At 39.5% G+C, this 22,128-nt stretch overlaps 2 protein-coding genes across 3 annotated transcripts; one reads left to right on the top strand and one right to left on the bottom strand.

The window, feature by feature from the left end:
• The first annotated feature begins 9,119 nt into the window (after positions 1-9,119).
• LOC120721321 (cartilage intermediate layer protein, nucleotide pyrophosphohydrolase) lies at positions 9,120-15,722 on the top strand. 2 transcript variants are annotated; one of them, XM_040011571.1, is made up of 10 exons: positions 9,130-9,247; positions 9,392-9,484; positions 10,016-10,147; positions 11,119-11,172; positions 11,322-11,591; positions 11,738-11,920; positions 12,027-12,329; positions 12,448-12,556; positions 12,640-12,788; positions 12,888-15,722. In XM_040011571.1, exons 3-10 carry the CDS (start codon positions 10,084-10,086, stop codon positions 15,248-15,250), a joined length of 3,495 nt encoding a protein of 1,164 aa, XP_039867505.1. In that variant the 5' UTR covers positions 9,130-9,247; positions 9,392-9,484; positions 10,016-10,083; the 3' UTR covers positions 15,251-15,722. The 2 variants fall into 2 exon arrangements, with proteins under 2 accessions (XP_039867504.1, XP_039867505.1); XM_040011570.1 differs by lacking the exon at positions 9,392-9,484 and having other exon boundaries at positions 9,120-9,247.
• Positions 15,723-16,005: 283 nt separating this feature from the next.
• eif3jb (eukaryotic translation initiation factor 3, subunit Jb) lies at positions 16,006-20,874 on the bottom strand. The gene is made up of 8 exons (XM_040011572.1): positions 20,741-20,874; positions 20,505-20,593; positions 18,263-18,320; positions 18,072-18,169; positions 17,887-17,983; positions 17,221-17,391; positions 17,044-17,117; positions 16,006-16,857 (listed from the first exon to the last, which is right to left on the bottom strand). The coding sequence occupies exons 1-8, from the start codon at positions 20,751-20,753 to the stop codon at positions 16,729-16,731; spliced, it is 729 nt and encodes a 242-aa protein (XP_039867506.1). The 5' UTR covers positions 20,754-20,874; the 3' UTR covers positions 16,006-16,728.
• Between the last annotated feature and the right edge of the window lie 1,254 nt (positions 20,875-22,128).

Here is a 22,128-nt window from a genome sequence, read left to right as displayed (position 1 = left end):
GGTTCCTCAATGCTTCAGCTTTGCAATAATAACACTTGATCATAGACTATCTAGAAGGGAAGGAATTCAGTTCAGTTCAGTCAGCTATTCAAAACGAGCCATTCTTTCACAAATCTTTATCAAGTCAGACTACAAGGCTGGTCACATTATTTTATACAGCTGAGGCCATAAGACTGACAACACCTAAATTCACAGGCTAAGAAGTGTAACCCAATATTTTTGTCCATATAGTGTGTCAAACATCTGCAGCAGCACTCTTTGTAGGATACTCCAAGTAATAAAATACAATATGAACACTTCAAGGAGAGCAACATAAAACGTGGAAGAGCTGAACAAATGTCTGTGTGGATATGTGGCATCTTAGAGGCTTCTGAAGCCAGCGGTGTCATGTTGGACTGACCAGGATTCAGTTTCTCAAATGTTAAAGATTCTCCTAACATCTTCTTCCATCTCATAATCTTTCCCAAAGACTGACTCACCTTCCTGTTTATTTTACTGACCAAATTCTGTGGCAGACTCTTTCAATATCTACTAGTATTTTATCTATACTGCAATGTCAGACTGCATCACACCATTGTTCCAATAAAGAGCCACGACATTTACACTTTTCTTACAGTTTTATTTTGTTTTTAGTTTTTATGGCCTACGATGTTGGTGAGTCCTGCTTTTGATTTTAAATGTCTATTACCAAACGAGACCAGAGCGCTAAGACAGAAATTACAACAATGTGCAATTTTCAGTCTAGATAGTTTTTGAAAAGAGTAGCATTGGTTTGGAGATAATAATAAACAAAAAAAAAATAAGATGCTATTAAATACAACAAGAACTACAATAAGATGAAGACAAAAAAAAGGTGTAGTTTTGTTTTATTTTGTTTTCTCCTGCTAAGTCAAATATCCCCATCTCCTCAGACCTTTAGCACTGAGGATCCCCAGGGGTCTCCAAACTCTGGTTGAAGAGGTAAATGGATGACCTTGTTGAGCACATATCATCTGTCTTCCAAGTCAGTGGCCACATGTTTCTAATCTAGCCCTTATTTCTGCATGTCTTCATGCTTTAAGTGAGCTAGAGCCAGAAAACATGAAGTCGATGCTTGAACATTTACTTGTGTTCTCTATAACGTGGCAGGGAGAAAACCATATGTCCTCTCCCTTTGCTTGTTTCCAGGTTAAAATGTCTTTACAGTCATTTAAGAGGAAATGCGTTTGCGCTTTGGTCATGTGCAGTAATGGATTGGTCCTAACATCTCGCAGATGTTCGCTCTCCACTTCAGTGACTGGGTGTCATTAAGCTAAGAACATCGGCGATATGTTAGACAAACAGTGTTTACATTCTTGTACAAATGCCAGGTTAGTTGTTTGTAATATAAACATGCTTTCTCCATTTAAAACACTGATGTAAGTGTGTCATTAGTGAGGGTAAAGAGTAGCATGAAGCAGATTTCATAAACATGCACAGTATCAGGTTTCTAATATTAGCACCTTCCAACTTGTCTGACATATTTATTAGATATATCGATTACATGTATTTTTCTTGGATAACTTTGTTTTTTTTTGAAATGATGAACATTGCTGTATGATTTATTGTAACATGTCATCATTTTGCGTGTAAATTAAAGCTGCATAATGCTTATAAATTATCTGGTAACTGGCCTGGTGACCTGAATGCTCAATGACCTCAGTGTTGCATTTTATGTCCCAGAACACCAGTATGGCTCCAGAGAGCACCATGTGGCCCTTATATGTTTATTTCGGGCTTTAAATGTAGCTGCAGCTTGTTGTTGAAAACAGGAACTGAAGAAAATAGGAAGCTAACTCATTACCCCTCGGGCTGATTATAAGTTAGCATGCTAGTTTGTAGTTTTTACTTATGACCCTTTCTTCCTTCAGATATGCCGTTTAAAGATCACCTTGCTAAACTAACAATTAAATGTACCGTACTTAACAAACCGCTACCTAATGTGAGGTTTATGTCTCAGTTGCCATAAATTTATAGGGTTCAGACATACATGTCTTTTTTTTTTTTTTGAAATTGTATTTTTTGTGCTAAAATATAACTATTGTTGTTATCCATAAATTTTCAAATGTACCGTTTTGCAGGAAAAGGCAGAAATTATTGCTATTTAATGGCATTCATGAATAGAAGAATTCGTTTCAGTGACTGGATGTGATGCTTGATTCATTTCTGACTTCTCAGTGTGAATTCACATGTTGGAACCAGATCAATATAATATATGTGGATAACAATGTGTACCCAGTTTGAAACAAGTGTTTCCCAGATTTCTAAATATTTGTGTTTTCTTGTTTTTATGACAGGTGGTCTAATTAACTTGTTAACACATTTACAGAACAGCATGAAAGCTTCCCGGTTCAATCACAGAAAGAGACACAAATCCCTTTGGGTTTCCATCATGAAAGGTTATGAAAGGCATCTGGCATGAAAACTGCCAGATCAAACATACAGAGCTACCTACTGTGGTGAGTCAGGGCCAGAGTGGTGGTGCAGTGGTGAGAACAGCAAAAAGGTCCTGGGTTCAAATCCACTCCCAGCTGGGGCCCTTCTGTGTGGAGTAACATGTTTTCCCTGTGCCTGTGTGGGTTCTCTCGTGGTGCTTTGGCTTTCACCCACAATCCAAAGAGAACGATAGGTTAATTGGTGGTTCTAATTTGCCAGAGGTGTGAATGTGAGTGGTTGTCTGTCTCTCTGTGTTAGCCCTGAAACAGGCAGGTGACTCATGCAGGGTGTCTCCTGCCTCTCACCCGATCACACCTCGGATAGTGTCCAGCTCCTGACTCCCCTGAATTGGATAAGCAGAAAAGAATGGATGGATGAATATATATCTTGCTATTAACAACAATCAGTAGTTACAGCCTTATAATATAATACAATAAGTATCAAAATATTAACTAAATATTCTTACATGTCCTTATTTTCTCAGTAACTCACTGTGATCCATGATAATCAATAGGTTTTCAGTCTTCAGTGCTGTAAAACAGCATTTTACCTTTACTCACAACATTTTAAAAAATTTGCAAAAAAAGAACTGTTTAATTGATCTCTGATGATAGTTTCTATTTTTCTTGCTTCAAGGAGAAAAAAAAATCCTTCTTCGATAAAACAGCCTGAATTAATGTAATCATAAGATGTGAAGGAGAGGTCTGCCAGCCTTCAGTCTGTTCGTGCTGCTGACTTCCTTTGTGGTTTATTTACTCATACTTAAATAAGCACCTCTTTCACGGCACATTTTCAATAACATTTCCACTGCTGAGACAAACACAACCAATTTTATTTTATTGCTTTCCTGACCGTGAGTTATGTGGGCCAATCCAACAGTAATACATTACAACTAAACATATTGTGTGTGGTAGGCTACATTCTGCAACTTACGACTTACTTTGATCCAGGCCACACCGTTTTAGTGCAGATGTTGTAAGTTTGACACAATCATTAAAGGAAGATGACACACCAGAGCTGTTGTCACAGAGGTACGTGTGAGAAAACAAATGTCTGAAGCAGGCGGACATAAAACGGTCTTTAACTTCCAAGATCACTAGTGGAATATCTGTGTGTTGTCCAGTTGAACCAGTGTGAGAATAATGCAGGTAATAGGTAAATGCATGGAAGCTGCACATTCTGCTCAGGCAGCAGTATTTCCAGATGTATTAATGCATCTGTTGTGTCTTACAGATAAAGAAGCTGCAGCTTGAAACAATAAAACTAGAGTTCACGTGTCATTATGGCTTAAGAAAACACAAAGTCTTCTGTGATGATGTAATATGATTGTATTTCTATAAACAGCAATAAAATCACACATCATTTCTGTCGCTTGCTCACTTCAGTTTCTTTAGCTGCCACAGTTTATCTCTCACTTTTGGACTGTTTTTTGAGCCAAAGAATGTGTTTCATGGCACACACACTGTAAATTATATCATTTTAATTAAGAGATAATTGCCAGATTATGCGATAATCTAAACAACAAGTCAGTTTTCCACCATATTTCCTCCCATTCTTATCTTACAATATAGTCTTCATGTATCCTGTAACCCTAACACCGTCTGCTGTAGTTGCACCTTCTGTCCGAATTCTGTTTGCAGCTGCTCTGCAAGAGATGAGAGACAAACTCCACAATCACCATGCAAAGTGTTGTTTAACTTTCGTAAAGCAAGATCTGTGCATTCTGTGTGAATAACTGTATTCCAAGGGCAAACAGGCATGTGAGTATTGTTTCAGGACTTTCCTTTAATCCGCAGAGCGGTGAGTAATTTAGTGTACTGAAACAGAAGAGACTTGTATGTCTTGTAGACAGACTGTACGTTACGAAAGCAGACAGGACAGCAAGGAAACAGAGGTTAAGCAGAGAGCACTGGGGGGAGGGGGTGGCTACTGGTCCCTTTAATGACTCTACCAGTGAAAATATGCAGAGCAGCTTCTGCTTCTGTCATTAGGGGCCCGGCATCACACAGAGGGAGAGAGAGCCCACTCTACTTCCTTCTGGGGGAAAAAGTGGTTGAAACTCAAGAAAATCAAGATTTTAAAACCTTTAGAAGATACATTTGACTTTGGAGAAAGCTCAGCATCATCAGAGAGCACAAAAACTACATCTCTGATGAAAACCAACAATTCCTGATCTAATGATTTAGGGGTTTCTCACAAAAGATGGTTTTGTGTTTTGGGATTAGATTAAAATAACTGATGCCTTCATTCATCATTTACTGAATATAGCACCAGGTTTAAAGCCCAGAGTAACTAAAGTTTCAGCGTTGATGGAGAAGGAAGGTCTTCAGTCTTTATATTCCATCACAGGTCAAGGATTCAAAATGATGTGTGGATGTTAATGCTGTGCCATTATTAACCAATCACATCACTTAGATTATTTTTTATCTTATCTTGCTTCTGAAATTTAACCAATTCTTTAGTGAATAAATTAGAGTGTGGCTGAAGAAGGAAACAATAGGAAAATCTGTGCATTGTGTAGAACGATATAAACTATTTTATTGATCTGTAATTGATGCATCAGTGTGGGCTTCACTTTGATAATAATTGCATTTACCTCTTCCTATACAAATGCTACATTTTACTTCACTTGGTTATTTTCCACCACTAGTGGAATTTTCCAGACATAAACTTTATTTAACCCAACACTGGGGAAATTCGCTTGTTACAGCAGCACAGGAGACAGGAGGAATTAGAGATGCATTAGAAAACAATAAAAAAGGGAGGGGGGCAGACTGGTAATAATAATAATAATAAATAATCAATTTTTTTAAAAGCCAAATGTTCAGTTGGTTAATATATTCAGTAAATAACACCAAGGTTTTCCTTTTTATATGTACATAAAGTGCAGTAGGAATTATAATAATATATATACATATTAATATTATTTTCATGTCCTGATGATGCCTGATCATCAAATTGTTAGTAATGTTAAATTTTACACTTAAATTTTGCAGGTGAATCAGCATCTAAATTGAAGACTTTAAACTGAAACTTATCTGACCTGTGAGCTCTTTGGGGTTCTATAGCTCCAGTTGCAGCGCAAATTTGTTGTGATCACGTATTTTGACTGTAGAGGAAGGAGTTTAGTGTTGTTCTCTCTATATTTCTGGCTTTACAACCCTATCTCCTGAGACTTCAGTCCTGTAATTGATGGTGTGTCAGTTCAGGATGTTCTAAGGTTGTATAACAATGGTGTAGAGCTGCCAGTAAGAACCTACATATTTATTATCAGGAAAGAATGCAACCCGCCTCCCCCCATTTGGATGATTGGCATGTATCCCACGGGGGCTAAAACAGTCTGTTAACCACAAACAATGCAGGAATTTATGCTGCTGTAGTATCCACTGCTACACTAATACCTCTGGTATCAAATGTCAAATGCTTTGACTGCTTACCATTTGGGATTTATTTATCTTATGTGTAAAAATGCAATTTAAAATGTATCCAGTGACTATAGTTGTCTGATGTGAAGGTATCCATTTCATATATATACTTATATATGAAATGGATATAGTTAAGTAAAGTGCTTCAATCTGTTTTCCATCACAGACCAAAGACAAACGACGAGTCACCAATAAAAGACCAAAATTAAACCAATGATGATCACAGAATAAAAGTGCAGTTTTTTCAGTCATGTGAAAAAGAAAGTTGTCACAGTCAAGTACAGCCTGTGATTCAGTAGCTTATAGAATCAAATTTAGCAGCATTAACTTGAGATAATAGTTTTCCGTATGACTTTTCTATACCACCGTTATAGATTTGATGCTTGCTTTACTTGTGATCCTTGTCCTGTTACGTAACCCCAGTTTGGTTTATTTTTTGGACAGATGACCTTATATTTGACTCCACAGTGGACTCAATGACTACAAGGTGCCCGTGTCCTGTGGTTGCAAAACGAACCCAAATCATCTCCCCTCCATCACCATGCTTGATGAGGCGATGAGGTGATTGTGCTGATGTGCTGTAATGTTTTGTTATCCCTAAACATGTGGTTTCAGAAGTCTTGTGGGTTCTTCAGATCCAACTTTGCAAACATACGCTGTCCTACCATGTTGTTTTTTTAAGAGGCTTTCTCACAGCAAAACTTTTTTAAGAGTGTGTTTTAGCTTCAGTGTAGAGTCTGAGATGTAGCTCCTGGCTTTCTTTGCAGTTTCTCTGAACATTGCACAGTCTGACCTGGGGGTGATTTTTCTGGGATGCTGATCCTGGGAAGAGTGTGCCTTTGTGGTAACCCACAACTGAATCCTCCAGACCAACCACTAAAACTTTTGCTTTTATAGAGGTGCTCAGACTTGCTGATGAAAGTGCATTTGGGTAGCAGCTGCTACATACTCTCTTAATTCCTAACAAAAGGTTTTTCTCACAGTATTGCACAAACTTTAAATAATTAATAAAACGACTGGCGGATAAAACAAATTTCCATTTGTTTGCTAAATGTAAACTGTAACAGATATTTAATGGCCTGTTGATGGGAGATCTTGCCAGAGGCTGAGTTAATGCCATCCTGATGGTAAACAACCGTCTGCCTTGGCACAGTGCAGCTTGAATAAAGTGTGATGAGGATCAGCCTCATCCTCACTTCATAAAAACAACCTGTCTCATTTGATGTAATTCCACAAACTCTGCCCAACAAGATGTTTCTGTTGCCTGGAAACCTGACTTTGTGTGTTTGCTTATTCAGTCACTTTTCCTCCCATGAAGTCATTACTCGCCTCTTCTGTCCTTTCATTTATAAAGACACAAAGTTCATTTGTCATAAAGTGCCATAAAGTTGTCTTCACTAAAAACCTCTTTAGTGAAAGTGGTGGCTGGTGTCTAAGTTTCTGGCGAATATGTGATTGATATTTATTACACTTAACCAGAGTATAAATTTGTTTTAGTGAAAAGTATTGTAAATACAGCCACGTTACATCAATTTCAGATTTTCACGCTCACTCGACCGTGTCGATGAATATGCTATTTTTCCATGAGTGCCTTTTCTACACGTAAACAAAGGCAGAGCATTGCTTTGGCCCTTTATCTGCCTCCAAACTTGACCACACTGACGCTTATTTTCTCTCCCCAAACCAAAGCACCTCTGCAAAGGAAAGTCAGTAATTGGTGGAAACTAAACATGAAGCTTCAAGGTTGTTGAACCTGATTGTGTTGGGTTTTTCACCTCCGGAGAACCCTGTGCTCACAGACATGCGACTGTATGTGTTTTATGTAATAAGCAGTTGACCAAACTTTGCCACTGGCATTTGTCCTTTTACCTGGCCTGAGGCCTGTGGTGCAGGACCCGGTTAAATTCTTCCGCTGCAGGTTGTTCTTTGCCTTGTAATTGACAAAAAGACGTCAGCTAATAAATGTTCTGTGGAAAAACAACAGATACTGACAATTTTACAGGATTTCTAACAGACATGACAGACTTTGCTCCTCTAGCTCGCTCTGTGACTCTGTGCCTCTTTGTCTGGTTTAACGTCACTGAGGGGGAAAAAACACTTGCGTAAATCTATGTTATTAAAAACATAGATTTACGCAGCAGAGATGAGCTGGAGATAACAATTCAGCGTTATCTCTAGCTCATCTCTGCAGAGCTTTTTTGTTGTTTCAGCCTGCAGCTGTTTTCTCTTTTGTCTGGAAAAGCTCTAAATACCAAACACCAGACAAAGGTAGCAGCTATCTGGTGAACATAGTGGAGCATTTAGCAGTTAAAGAGCTAGACTTGTCCCTCAGGACTTTGTAGAGACCAAAAACAGGCCCCCAGACTGTACTTTCACTAGGTCAGGAAATAAATGAACGGTAAAATGTTGCTGCTTCCTGGGTACGTGTGTCTATAAGCAGCTGTTTGGTTGCTGAGTCATAAGACGTTTTTTTAAAAATGTGCATTTCTAAATGTTATTATTATCACCTTGTACAAAATAACCAAATCTTCAGTTAGTAGTACGCAATCCATACAGACAAGTAATCCAAGCCTGCATTTGACAGCACCTGTTTAGGTTTCATTTGGTTTCCTCTGCCACCAAAAACTTGCTGGCTTAATTCTCCTCTCACTGTGTCCTTGATCTAGCAGCTGGTCCAGGGGCACTGCACAGAGGTTGCTCACTGATTACACAACAAAATGGAGATAAATGCACATGCAAACAATTAATTCGCTCAAATCTGCTTCACACCTGAGAGTAAAACAAAAGAAAAAAGTATAACTGAAGATTTTGTCTTCTTCGAATGGTCAAAATCTGAATTTCTAATTGCTACAAATGCTTTTTTTTATTTCTTGTGCCTATCACAAGATTATAAAGTTGATGTGGAATATCTGAATCCCCGGCTCTTCCAGCTTAAGAAGGAAGCATACAGACTGAGAGCAGAGCAGAGGACAAATGCCCAGATTGACCCTGACAGCACTGATCTTGGGCACGGGGATCGATGTTATTAACACCAGCATGTGTTGGTCAGAACCTCTGAATTTCCCATCTTATATATGTAAGACTATATAATAGCTGTTGTGCGTCATGGCTTTTATAAGAAATGTGATGAATTATAAAGATATTAGTGCAATCAAAAGATACTGTGGCACGCTGCCACAGAGGGAGGGGAGGGGGTGTTGGCTGAGGCAAAGAGGGAAGAGGTATAAAGGAGACATGAAGGAGTGTGTGTTGAACCAGAGGAGGGAAGAACTGAAGAGGAGGAAAGAAATGTGAAACAGAAGTATAACGGGAGAGAAAAGAAGGACATTCTAAGAGAGAAACAAAAACTAAGCTCAGAACAGAGAAAGGTAAGTAAAAATCAATTTACTGGGCTACACAAATTCATGTGTCACAAGTCTGTTACTAACTGCTGAGACTGCACAGAGATGTGGCAACACTACATCAAAGTGAGCAGCTGTACTTATGGCCGATGTTGGTTGATTATGTTACAGAAAGTGGAGGGTTTATTCAAATTCCAGAGCTTGGAATTTAACTAGTGCCATTTGTGACTGGAATCAGGTGTCTTACCTGTGGCCTTATTCCGGGTTAGTCTTGCTGATACGAGTTTTACTATTAGTCTTTTTTTCTTCATTTCCTTCAACCCATCCATCTCAAGCCTAACTAACGTGTTGTTTCATTAACACTTTCTCTGTTCTTTCATCTTACAAGCAAAGGTGACAAATTAGTCTGCAGTGTACAATTTTTAAAGTGTGCTAATCTGAACCTTCTGTGTGGAGATTTGGACGGTGAGGCCAGTGTTTCGACAGTGGATGCACAAATGTTTGAGTGTTCCCCTGACAAATACTGATGACTAACACAGATGTGTAATCTGAGGGGGAAGGGGGGCTCTGTCCAGCCGTGTTTGGGGTTTTTTTTTTTTCATCCCAAAAGCTAAAAAGATCAAATGTATAATGGTGAATATACTTAAGGACAAATTTTCAATCTAAACATGAACTATTATTTTATTACTTTTGGCAGCTAATGCAATAAGTCAGTTTGAGTGTCAATACATATTTTAAAATTTGGATGGTTTTATCAAACGCTGCTAACATGAAACACTTTTTTCTCCACTGAAGTTCCTTGTGAGAAGCACACATACCAGGGGTGAAAGTTCAAGTGTCGAACGTGGCAGAAGAGTGTGAAAATGTCGCTGAGGTGTCTGTTCATTTTCTTGGGAATCACTGCAGCCACTGTTGTTACAGCTCAAGGTGGGTCTCTCACAAAAAGCTCCTTTTGTCATCATTTGAGTAAAAAGATGATTAAAGAAAAGTTACAAAGCATCACAGCCAACACGCATTCGCGCATCGTAATGCCGTGTAAAGAGTATAGAGTGCAGTGATTTGCAAACCATTTGATTAGCATGATTGATGACAATGTATCAAATCGTAAACGTTTTTCAAAGTTTTGTGCGGGAAAAAAACATTGATGAAAGCGAAATGTTTGATAAAAGGACGTGACTGCCAAGTTCAGTAATGCTAAAAACATGTGGTGTGTAGTTTAAACTGCAACTGGTCAGTGATTGGGTACTAAAAAAAAAAAAAACTAGAGGCAGAGTCTTTCACAACTAAAGATGGGGGGCCGGAAGGCTTGACAACTCTGTGAAAGACTGCATGTTCAGAATAACGTTTCTCAACATAAAATTACAAAGAATTTGGGTGTTTCATCTGGAGTCTGTAAGAACATTGACAGAATGTGGAGAAATCTCTGGCCAAAACCACTGCTCAAATGTCTGTGATGTTTAGTATTTCAACAGGCACTGTACTAAACACAAAACTGATTCCACAGTAAAAATCACTGCATGGTCTCTTACTCTGGCACCAACATCCACACTCAAACTCACTTAAATAATCTTTCTTTCCCATTCTTATGGGCTGTTTAATAAAGTTTTTAATTTTTAAATACATTTTAATTCAGTTAATAATTAAGTTTTAACTTAAACTTAAGTTTTCCACTTAAGTGGAAATGAAACATTACATGTATAAAGGCAAATTGACACTACTGAGCCCTGCTCTCAAAAACTGACATAGATGTAACTCTATGTCTGTAAAGCTAGATTTAATGCGTAAAAACTCAAGTTTTTCAAATATGTTTAGCGCCATCTTCTGTCAATATGGAACATTACATTGCCATGACAAACGTGACATGAGCTAATCAAATGTTTGTGATATGTCCTTTGCAGGATCATGGAGACAAAGTGGCAAAGAGTCTAGTTCTGCTGTCTACCAAACAGAAGGTAACTTTTGTTTCTTAAAAATCCAATAAATTTTCTGACTGATATAAAGTGTTCTTTCTACCGTCTTAAGTTTTATGAGATATGTTGAACACTGTAACTATGAGGTGCTATTAGGACCATATTTATTTCCGCACTCTCTTTGCACATAGATAACTATCAGTGGTCGACATGGTTCAATGTTGATCATCCTGGAGGCCGTGGAGATTATGAACAGCTGGATGCCATTCGTTTCTATTACCGTACCCGTGTATGCGAAACTCCAAAGGCAATCGAAGCCAGAACCACTGAATGGATCCCAGCGCGTGAAACTGGGGAGACGGTCCATGCAGACCCGACTGTGGGCTTCTGGTGCCTGAATGAAGAGCAAGGTCCCCAGCTCAACTGCTCCAACTATGCAGTCCGTTTCCTATGTCCAAAAGGTTTGGCCATGAACATTTTTTTTCCTGTTTGCCTTTGTGCAGTAAAAAAGATCTATTTTTTTTTTTGTTTGTTAAAATTTTTTTTTTCATAATCTAAGTAAAATTACTTTTCAGAGTACTTCTATAATTTTTTTTCCCCCCCCCAGCACATAACAGTATTAACATTCAGGGAACCTGGGGGCCATGGTCAGACTGGAGCCCATGTCCTGCCCTCTGTGGCCAAGTGGGGGTGCAACTTCGCTATCGAAATTGTCAATCTGACTCGCTGCTGTGCAGTGGGCCAAAATTAGATGGGAAAGCATGTAATGGACCTGAGTGCCCAAAGACAGGTGAAAAAAAGGCTTAATTAGGCTACACAGATAATAACATAGCACATATATGCAATTACAAATTTGTTACTAATAAACTTTTGCTTGTTTTTATGTTACTCCTTAGCTTGTTCCCTGCAGTGTGTGATGGGGCAAGCAAACTCTGACTGTGAATGCATGTGTGAAGAACACACAATGTTGGGTTCTGTACGCAGCGCTGGTGGTCTCGCCGCCAAAGGGGCCGCCATCCTTCGCTCTGGCAAATTCCTTACCCTTACAGACCACAATGGACATTTCCGCATACCCAATATCTGCCCTGATGGCAACACAACCCTGACTGTCAGGCTCAAGGGCCATGCCCCCCTTGATGTTGTTGTGCCCAAGAGCAGTGAGCGCACCTCTGTCCTCAGTGTCCAGCTAAAAAGAGCCGGTAGATGTCTATAGAATTACTTGTGGATCCAAATATGAAAGAATAATTCTGAACTGCATATTTACTAAAGTACAATCTGTTTAACATGTAGAGGTAATATTTTATTTCTGTTTTTTAGAGAAACTTCATGTGTTGAGCAATCCTGAAAGCAAGGTCAGGAGGGCAGGACAAAGTGCTGCCTTCTGCTGCAAAGTTGCAGGAACGCCACAGCCGGATGCATACCAATGGTAGGACTAATTATATTGGAATTTTAGACAGTAGACATGTTGAACTCCTATTGAATTATTTCATTTGTTTTGTCAACCAACAGGTTTCACAATAACACTCTCATGGAGAAGGAGTCAGAAAGCACCTTGGTCATAAGAGATCTGCACCCAGAGCAGTCTGGAGAATACTACTGCAGAGCAAGTGGTCCAACTGGAGCCATTAAGACTAAAACAGCTACTCTCAGAATCTTAGGTGCAGTATTAATTAAGTGAAAACATGTGCTGAATACACAGAAGTGAGAATTTTAGTATACGCAAACTAAATCATTTTAATTTCTTCATCTAAACACAGGCAGAGATGAGCATTCATGCAACCCTAAACCTGAATCCCACCTCATCCGCCTTCCACACGACTGCTTCCAAAACAGTACCAACTCATTCTACTACGATGTGGGCAAGTGTCCCCCAAGTAGATGTGCTGAACAGCTCGACAATGGTATCAGGTGCAAAGACAAAGTGGCTTATTGCTGCGGTGTGGCAAAAATGGAGGAAAGACAGCTAACATGTCAGGGATACCAACTGCCCACCATGGTGGTGACCAAGTGTGGCTGCCAGAAATGTGTGGACACTAAGTCCATTGTGCATGGTAGGGCCATTGCTGCAGACAATGGAGAACCAATGCGGTTTGGTCATATTTTTATGAATGGAGTCAGAATTAGTCGTACAGGCTACAAAGGAACCTTCTCTATCCAAATCCCCCAAGATACAGAGAGGCTAGTCTTAACCTTCATGGACAACATGCAGAAATTTGTCAACACCACAAAAGTGCTTCCATTTAACACCAAAGGTGGGGCTGTTTACCATGAGATAAAACTTCTCAGAAAAAAAGCCCCTGTGACAATCAGCTCCACAGAAACCAATACTCTTGAGCTTGGGGAGGTAGAGAGCCAGGAGCCAATGGTTCAAATCCAGATTCCTCCCTATTCCTTCTACAAGGAAAATGGCGAAGTCTTCACGGGTAACGTCAGTGCTAGTGTAACATTTCTCGACCCCAGAGACATCTCCACAGCTGCCGCAGCTCAAAGTGATCTAAATTTTATCGGAGAGGAAGGTGATACCATGCCACTGAGGACCTATGGCATGTTTTCAGTTGACTTTAGAGGTGAAGAAAACAATGAGCCACTGAATGCAGGTGAAGTAAAAGTTTCACTGGACTCTGCTCAGGTTCAGATGTCAGAGCACCTCAACACCATGAAGCTGTGGTCACTGAACCCTGAAACTGGTCTGTGGGAGGAGGAGGGGAGTCTGCAGGTGGAGAAGAAGAAAAGAGGCAAAAGGGAGGAGAGAACATTTTTGATTGGTAACATGGAGATCAGAGAAAGGCGACTGTTTAACTTGGACGTCCCAGAGAACCGTAGGTGTTATGTGAAAGTGCGGGCTTTCCGCAGTGAACGGTTCATGCCCAGCGAGCAGGTGGAAGGAGTTGTGATCAGTCTCATAAATATGGAGCCCAAAGCTGGCTACTCCACCAATCCCCGTGCCTGGGGCCGATTTGATAGTGTGGTCACTGGTCCCAATGGAGCTTGTCTTCCTGCTTTCTGCGATGAACAAAAAGCTGACGCCTATACCGCCTATGTCATGGCCAACCTCGGTGGAGAGGAACTGGAGGCTGTCCCGTCTGCTCCCAAATTCAATCCCAACCTCATTGGAGTGCCTCAGCCTTACCTTGGTAAACTAAACTACATGCGATCTGACCACGAGGATCCCAGAGTGAAGAAGACAGCGTTCAGCATCAATGTAGCAAAACCAAGCCCCAACACAGCCGAGGAAGGTAACGGACCAGTGTACCCATTTGAGAACTTGAAAGAATGTGAGGAGGCCCCATTTAGTGCAGCACACTTCCGGTTCTCAAGAGTCGAAGGAGATCGCTACGATTACAACACAGTGCCCTTTAATGAAGATGACCCCATGAGCTGGACAGAGGATTACCTAAGTTGGTGGCCCAAGCCTATGGAATACCGGGCCTGCTACATCAAGGTCAAAATCAACAGCCCGCATGAGATCAATGTGCGGTCCCGCAACATGGGCGGTACCCATCCCAAGACCGTAGGCCAGTTGTACGGCCTTCGAGACACTCGCAGCATTCGCGACATGGACCAGACATCTGTTTCAGCAGTGTGTCTGGAATTCAAGTGCAGTGGGATGCTGTACGATCAGGAACGTGTAGATCGTACACTGGTGAAGGTGATCCCACAAGGAAGCTGCAAGAGAGATCATGTCAACTCAATGCTTCAGGAGTATTTAGTCAACCACCTGCCCCTAGCTGTCAACAATGACACCAATGAGTTCACCATGCTGGCACCTCTTGACCCTCTGGGCCATAACTACGGAATTTATACGGTGACAGACCAGGATCCCCGCACAGCCAAAGAGATTGCACTTGGCCGCTGCTTTGACGGTACTTCTGACGGCACATCTCGGGTCATGAAAACCAATGAGGGCATAGCGCTAACGTTTACCTGCAGAGACCGTGAGGTTACACGCCAGAACGTCTTTCAAACAATGCAGCGCTCTCAAGGTCAGACAGTAGGAACAAGCATCGTGAGAGGGGAAAGCAGGCAGAACCGGCGCCGGCAGAGGGCAAACGCACCACGCAGCAGTCGTAGACGTAGCACCAGAAACCCTGAGGGAAAACATACAAAAGCCAGAAACTAGACAAGAGGAGACCTAGGAACATCATGAAGACCAGACGATGACTTGCTAAAATGAAACCAGATGGTGTTAACATGTTTTGGTTTATACATCCATAAATATCCCCCACCCCCACTTGAAGAGTAACTAAACTGTTATGCTAATTTCTTGCATCTTCATCTCAAGGAATATGTAATGTTTCTTCCTCTCACTTTACATTACTGTGGCAAATATTTACTTGAAAATGTAAATAGAGTATTTATTACACAAGTATTATCATCTTTCCAACTGTACTATAAACAAGGACAAAAACAATATTTTTTTTGACCAGTGATTTATTAAATTAGATGCTTATAAAACACTGCAGATGCTGTATCTTCCACATTGTATGTATCCAATTGTCCATGTAACATTTAAACTGGTCAACTTGCTTAAAAAGAAAAAAAAAAAAAAAAAAGACAGGAGAAAAACTCTCCTTTCAGCCAACTGTAGCCCATATGAAGACATGGTGGGGTGAAGCCCATAAGCCCCCGCTCCTCATCACACTTGATACAAGCCTGCAGAAGCAACAATTAGGAGACCAGTTGTAGCAAGTTAATCCACTTGCCTGATCCATACTTTTTTGCATTAGTAGAAATCAATTAGTAATTTTCTGTCATGCACAAAAAACAAAACAAACAAACAAAACAAAAAAAACAAAACAAAACAAAAAAAAAAAACCTAAGTACTGTTTGCTCCATATTTTCAAGGATATTCCAGAGATATCAAGAGAATGGCTGTGAGGTTTTAAAGTCACATTTATTATACTTCTCTATCCCTTTTATCTTACAGTGAATGTTGTGTGCTCTCTGCAAGCTTACAACTACTACGTTCATATTGCGTCAGTCTCCCACAATGCAACCTTTCCAGAAATAAAGATGAATAATGGACTGAATAATTGTCTGCATTTGGCAACTGAAGTTATAGATACTATATACACTTGCCTGTAAGAAAATCATCCACAGGTAAGTGAGACCTAGAATATATACATGACATTCTGTTTAAAGGATTTGCATAGAACCATGTGTTTCTATGTCACTAGACTTATAACTGCAATACTGTATCTGACATTTTGACAGGAGCAACATTTAATTTAAAAAGAAACAAAAAAACAAAACAAAAAACAAGCCCTGCAAAACTCAGATAACAGCAGTTATGGTAGTATTCTCCGTTGTAGCTAGGTCGAGCAACAGATTCCGCGTGATTTGTTTGTGAGTTGAGGCTGAATGAGAGAGAAAAGGCAATTCCATTTGCATGGAAGGAGAAAAGAAGAAGAAAAGAAAAAGAAACGTGAGTGGCGAGACTGGATGATCCCTGGTATAGTCCCTCTGGTCACTGAAGCAAAATGAAGGGGGCAAGACACAGTTCAGATTTTCCAGGATGGCACTGGACAGCATGAGAAGGTACAGCTGCATTTCTGACAGTCGGGAGAAGGGGAAAGGGCAGTAGTGATGAAGCCAGTGTCACATGAAGTCCTCATAGTCTTGGGCGTAGCCTCCATCAAACGCTGCATAGTCAAGGTCATCTTTGAGCTGTGCTTTCAAACCACCTCCAGCTAAGACCCCCTTCTTCTTCTTTTTTCCTTTGTTTTGCTGTAGAAGGCAAATAAAAGCGACTTAAACTAAATACATATATATTTGAAAACAACTATATAACTACAAACTTTTGCCAGAGTTTACTTTTTTATGATTGGACATCGAGTAAGTATTGGGTGAGTAGCACCCCCTGCTGAATAGAAACTTAATTAACTTAATAAATGCAAGCATGCAGTCACTTACTTTTTCTTGTTTCTGTTTTTCACTAAGTAGGACTGACAGGGAATTACTGATTTTCTTCAAGTCATCTACTTCCACTGTAAGAGGAAGAAAAGTAGTTATTGGACAAGCCCAGTGCATTTTTAATTTAAGACAAGTGTAATAAAAAATGTTCAGTAAAAGCAGGAAAAAAAGACTTACATGAAATACAAAGTTCCCGAAACAATGACTCCAAGAAACTTGAATAATGCACAGATTTTTCAAACTGGGTTATCTTTTCTTTTAGCATTTTTTCAAACTCTGTGAAGTCTTCTTTGGAAGATGGACACATGGCATCAATTCCAGTGACACTGTTTGAAGTGCTGCCAACACCTGAAAAATATTTAAAGGTCACCATTACATACATTAATCACAACAAGATGAACAACATCAGGTCTCAAAAATCCCATATCTGTAGTATATACTTTTGTTAGACATGCTGCAGTTTAAAAAACACAGAGTCTACAGCATCAGGACCACAAAACACAAATATTTTTCCTCAAATCACAGCTTTCCTAAAGCATGTGTAAAGATCTTACTTAAAGTTTCAGCTTTTAGAGTCTACTCTAAACATTTTACAGATAATAGAATGGTGCATTGCTCCTTTGGAGGTGAGGGACAGGAGGTGAGCAGGATTACTGGGACATCTGTGTAAAATGTAAAACCCAAAGAAGTATTTAAGCCTTTTAAGTCTTAGTTAAATGTTAACTACAAGCAACAGCGACTAATGTATTGCAAACTAAATGTATTGCATCAGTTATACAACCTGATTTTGTGGAAGACCTCATATTCTTGATAAAAAAGTTTCTACACCTGATCCGGTCTTACCAAAAGCATCTTTCGCTAGCTCCAAGTCTGCGTCTTCCTGTAATTTCTTCACTCTTAATTTTTCTGCCAGCTGTTCTTCAGGAGTGAGCTCGTCTTCCTGTAAATAAAAATGTAAGAGTTAAGATATTATTAGAGATAAACGAGCATAGAGTCAAAAGGTTTACAGATGAGAAAGTGGGACTTACTTCTTGCTGTTCCACTGCCTCCTGTTGTTTCTTCTTCATCCGGTTTTCTTTCTCTTTTATCTTTTCACTAAGCTTTTTCTTTTCAGAAACCTTTGGTTCTGCAAATTAAAATAATGACATAAGAAACATAAAATCGTTCAGTAATCAAGTATAATCCATTAGTGAAAGGCAAGCGGTACTGGAGTACAAACCTGCTTTCTTCACATCTGTTTTTTTCTCTTCATCTTCTTCATCATCGTCCCAGTTGTCCTGTGAACACACAGAACGTAATGTGTGTAATTGTTGCCTTTTTACTAATATGTATGCTAGAAGATGTAAATATATAGCCAAAGATGTACAATATAACCAAAAATAACCAAAAACAAACAAAAAACAAACAATAACAATAACATTTTTTTCTGAGCAACATCTTAACACCTACAGAGTTAGACAACTTTAAGAATGTAAGTTAGTTCAAAGGCTGCAATCAGTCAGAATTTTTATTTTAAAATAACAAAAAATCTAAACTTTTTAAAACTAAAATTATCAGTTATCGACATGCAACAGCTGCCACTTCATTTTCTGAAGATGAATAACTTTTGTTCTACCTCTAGTTCAAATTATTCTAGTCCTGATTACACTGGTGCAGATGTATATAAGCTGGATCGATCAATGTTACTGATCCAACAAGGGTAATAACTGTGTTACAGTACCAGGATAAAGAATAAAAATAGTACAGTCTACAGTCAACTTAAAGTACCACATGCACACAGTGAGTGCTTAATACTGTGTGATAATGCAGAACTTGTATATATTAAACAGTGATTAAGAATCAAAAAAATATAACATTAAAGCTTAAGATTCTGTAATTCATGACAATGAGTTACGAGTTATGACATCAGTGTTAATTTATTAATTTAATCCTTTTTGGCTGCTACCTCAAAGCACACTGTGCGCTGTCGATCTTACGTGCTGCACAGTAATATTTAATATTTACTGTTATATTCACATAGATCATTGCGATGATGTCGTTTATTATATTGCTCTCTTTTTCTTTGCTTGTTTTCTCTTTTTTCTTTCTCAACAGGTGATCCAGGTGATTGATGTGTATTTTTTGTCTGTTTGTTTTGTTGGTTTTTGCCCCTTATCACCATCCCTCTTCCCCGCCCGTTCACCTATAAATTATTAATTTATAGGTGATGACTCTTCAGACATCACTTGGGTTGTGATCCTGTAGATTGCAGTCTTATATTAAGATCCACCTTAAGTGTCACTACAAATAAATGTAATCCTATCCAAGAAGACACTAATTTCTAACTGAAATATCCAATACTTTAAACTGTGAATTACTACACAATAAACATTTGACAACCGGCCTGTTGCATTTCCAGCAGGTTATGAACAACAACAGCAGCAGGATGAAAGTCGCCTGGGAATAAATGTAATTATCTTGAGTAAAAATTAACTTTGTGCTATTGTCTTATTTCCACAAAAATCTTAACCCTTCTTCCTAAACAATGCCCATTTTGTACTACAGAGGACATAAAACCACCAGGCTCTTCAGTCTGGACGCCATATGCGACAGAAAACGGGAGAACTGAAGAGGCCTCTGCCAGGACTTTCCACAGGATCAATTATCTGAGGCTTCTGGACAGAGACCGTGCCAGCTTTCACGTAGCAGCCACCTGTATTACGATATCAGCTGAACAGCGGCTTCCTACTGCCTGCTGTAAAGTCGGAAAGTTCCAGGCCTAGTTCTTGGCTGAGTTGAGTCATCAACCCAGTGGATGATTTCATCTGAATGGGGCTAAAGTTGGTTAGCACGCTAACGTCGCCTCATACTCAACGTGACTCAAGCTGTGGGTTTGCCAGAGTAGACATAATTATGCTAATCTCCAATAATCGTTTAATGTAACTAAATCTGTGTAATAATGGGATGGACCTGTATATTAGGAACACATGACCAAATCACTCAATACTGAGGTTACTCAACATTAAAGCTTATTTACAGACGCAACAATACACGAGAGCTAGCAGACTAGCTAGCTCAAGTGGCCCGTCCGGTGAGAGATTTGCTTCAAGCACCGCTATCAAAATTCATGACACCAAGAGAAGTAGAGAACACTACTAACGTCCAAAATTTGATTAAACCCATAAGTATGAACTGGCACGCCATTATTCAGTTTGTTAACAATACGTTTGAATGACTGAAACTCGAATACCAGCATACCGTTAGCTGAGCTAGAGTTTCCAGAGGCTGCCTGTTGGAGCCACATGAGTTAGCATAAAGCTAACAGGGGTTCGGAGGTTCGGACTGACAGGCGACGAGAAACCACGACGAAGCGTGGCATTACATCCTATCGCTTCCTCGGTCAGCTAACAGCTCGCAAACAACCGGTGGCCGATTTTAAAAAGCGGCTCAGACTGTACCGAGTGTTCGTCACGATATTGTACCTTAACATCTTCATCTTCGTCCTCGCCTTCCCATTTGTCCAGCGCTGCCGCCTTTTTAATCGGTTCCTCCGGCTCGAAGTTGTCAGCGTCTGTAAAAACAACAACATGAGAGTCGTTAGGTCAGTCCACATCTGACACTCGGAGTTAACAATGAGAGGTGTATTAGGCCCTTAAAACACCGAGTGCGACAAGTAAATGTTGTACAGATAGCCATCCTTCCCAACTTAGTTTCTCACCCCAGTCCGCCATGTTGGCTGTGTTGCTTGTGTTTGACAGGCTCGCTGTACAGTCAGTGCTGCAGCCCGTTGGCCACGTTCAGAAACAGCTCCCACCTTCTGGGCGGCACTCCGGCCTTATCTAATGTCCACGGAGCACTTTCAGCACAACGACCCCGATATAACTAATCTCATCACGCCTTTATTTATTTCAATTGTAAACATGAGACGCTACAAGCTAGCTGAAGCCAAGTTCCACACATTTTTAAGTCGAGCATTGTAAAATAAATGTGTTAAAAGTACATTTTACATAATTCTTACATAAAGAGTCAAAACCTATTCTTAATCTCTTTTGGATACATTTGGATACACTACATATTATTTTAATCGAAGAAAAATAATTAATTAATAGCCTTAATTTTAACTGAATCTCATAAGGGAGTATAATAAAGTATATACATTAAAAATAGTTTTTAATCATTCTTGTGGAGAAAGCGCAGTGCCTCAGATGTATGATATTGATGGGAATTGAAATGGAAATGGTGATCAATAATTCCTCAGTGATATATTAAAATAGATAATATTTTTGAAGGAGCAAGGTTGAGCTGGAAAGGATGTGCAGCAGGTTAGGGTGCTTGAGATAGAGATGGAAATGTAGTAATGAATAAAGTTTGCTGAGAAAGTGGAAAGGCTACTTTGAGGAGCTCATGAATGACGAAAATGAGAGAAAGTTGAGGATGGATGGAGGACAGTGAATGAGGAAGTGCAGAGGATTAGTAAAGAGGAAGCAAGGAAAACTATAAATAGGATGAAGAGTGAAAAGGCAGTTGGTCCAGATGACATAACTGTGGAGGAGACATCCAGGAGAGGGGGCAGTGGACCAGATTAGAGTGTGAGAGGATGCCTAGGGGATGGAGAAGAAGTGTACTAGCACCCATTTTTAAAAATAAGAGTGATGTACGATCCCTAAATGAAGCAACTGAAAGAAGAAAAGGAATTCTTTATATGGCCCTTGCAAATGTGATTAATATCCAATTACCTATTGCAAAAAATCTAGTTTCATACACTCTTTCTGTTTCATCATCAGTGATCATGATTTTGACTTCATTCCTTATTTGTCTGTTACTAAATATGATAAGCTTTGTTTTGATCTGATTTATTGCTAATTTCAACTGTATTCAGAAGCTATTCCAAACTTTTTCTACGGTATAAACAGTTTAGGGTCCTCCTTGTTGAACCTCACAATGAAACCGGAGTTATTATTTATTTGCACACAGTGGTATCTATCAATGCTATTTAACCAGGAATGTGCCATCCCGTTGATACCGTTATCTCCAGTTTTATCTTTAGTAATCTGTCATCTCTAGTGTCAAATGCTTTTTGAATGGTGAACAGAACTGTGGGTAAGA

This window comes from Simochromis diagramma, unplaced genomic scaffold (assembly GCF_900408965.1).
Source record: "Simochromis diagramma unplaced genomic scaffold, fSimDia1.1 OVJJ01000603.1, whole genome shotgun sequence".
NCBI classification, from domain to species: Eukaryota; Metazoa; Chordata; class Actinopteri; order Cichliformes; family Cichlidae; genus Simochromis; species Simochromis diagramma.
Note: the sequence above shows the minus strand (reverse complement) of the source record. Positions and strands in the feature narration are given on the sequence as shown.

Coding starts and splice junctions, on each gene's coding strand:
- LOC120721321 (XM_040011570.1), top strand. CDS start 10,084: ATGTCGCTGAGGTGTCTGTTCATTTTCTTGGGAATCACTGCAGCCACT. Junction 10,148..11,118: donor CACTGTTGTTACAGCTCAAG/GTGGGTCTCTCA, acceptor TGTCCTTTGCAG/GATCATGGAGACAAAGTGGC. Junction 12,330..12,447: donor TGTCCAGCTAAAAAGAGCCG/GTAGATGTCTAT, acceptor TCTGTTTTTTAG/AGAAACTTCATGTGTTGAGC.
- eif3jb (XM_040011572.1), bottom strand. Junction 18,170..18,262: donor AACAGATGTGAAGAAAGCAG/GTTTGTACTCCA, acceptor TTTAATTTGCAG/AACCAAAGGTTTCTGAAAAG. Junction 17,118..17,220: donor TCGGGAACTTTGTATTTCAT/GTAAGTCTTTTT, acceptor TTCCTCTTACAG/TGGAAGTAGATGACTTGAAG.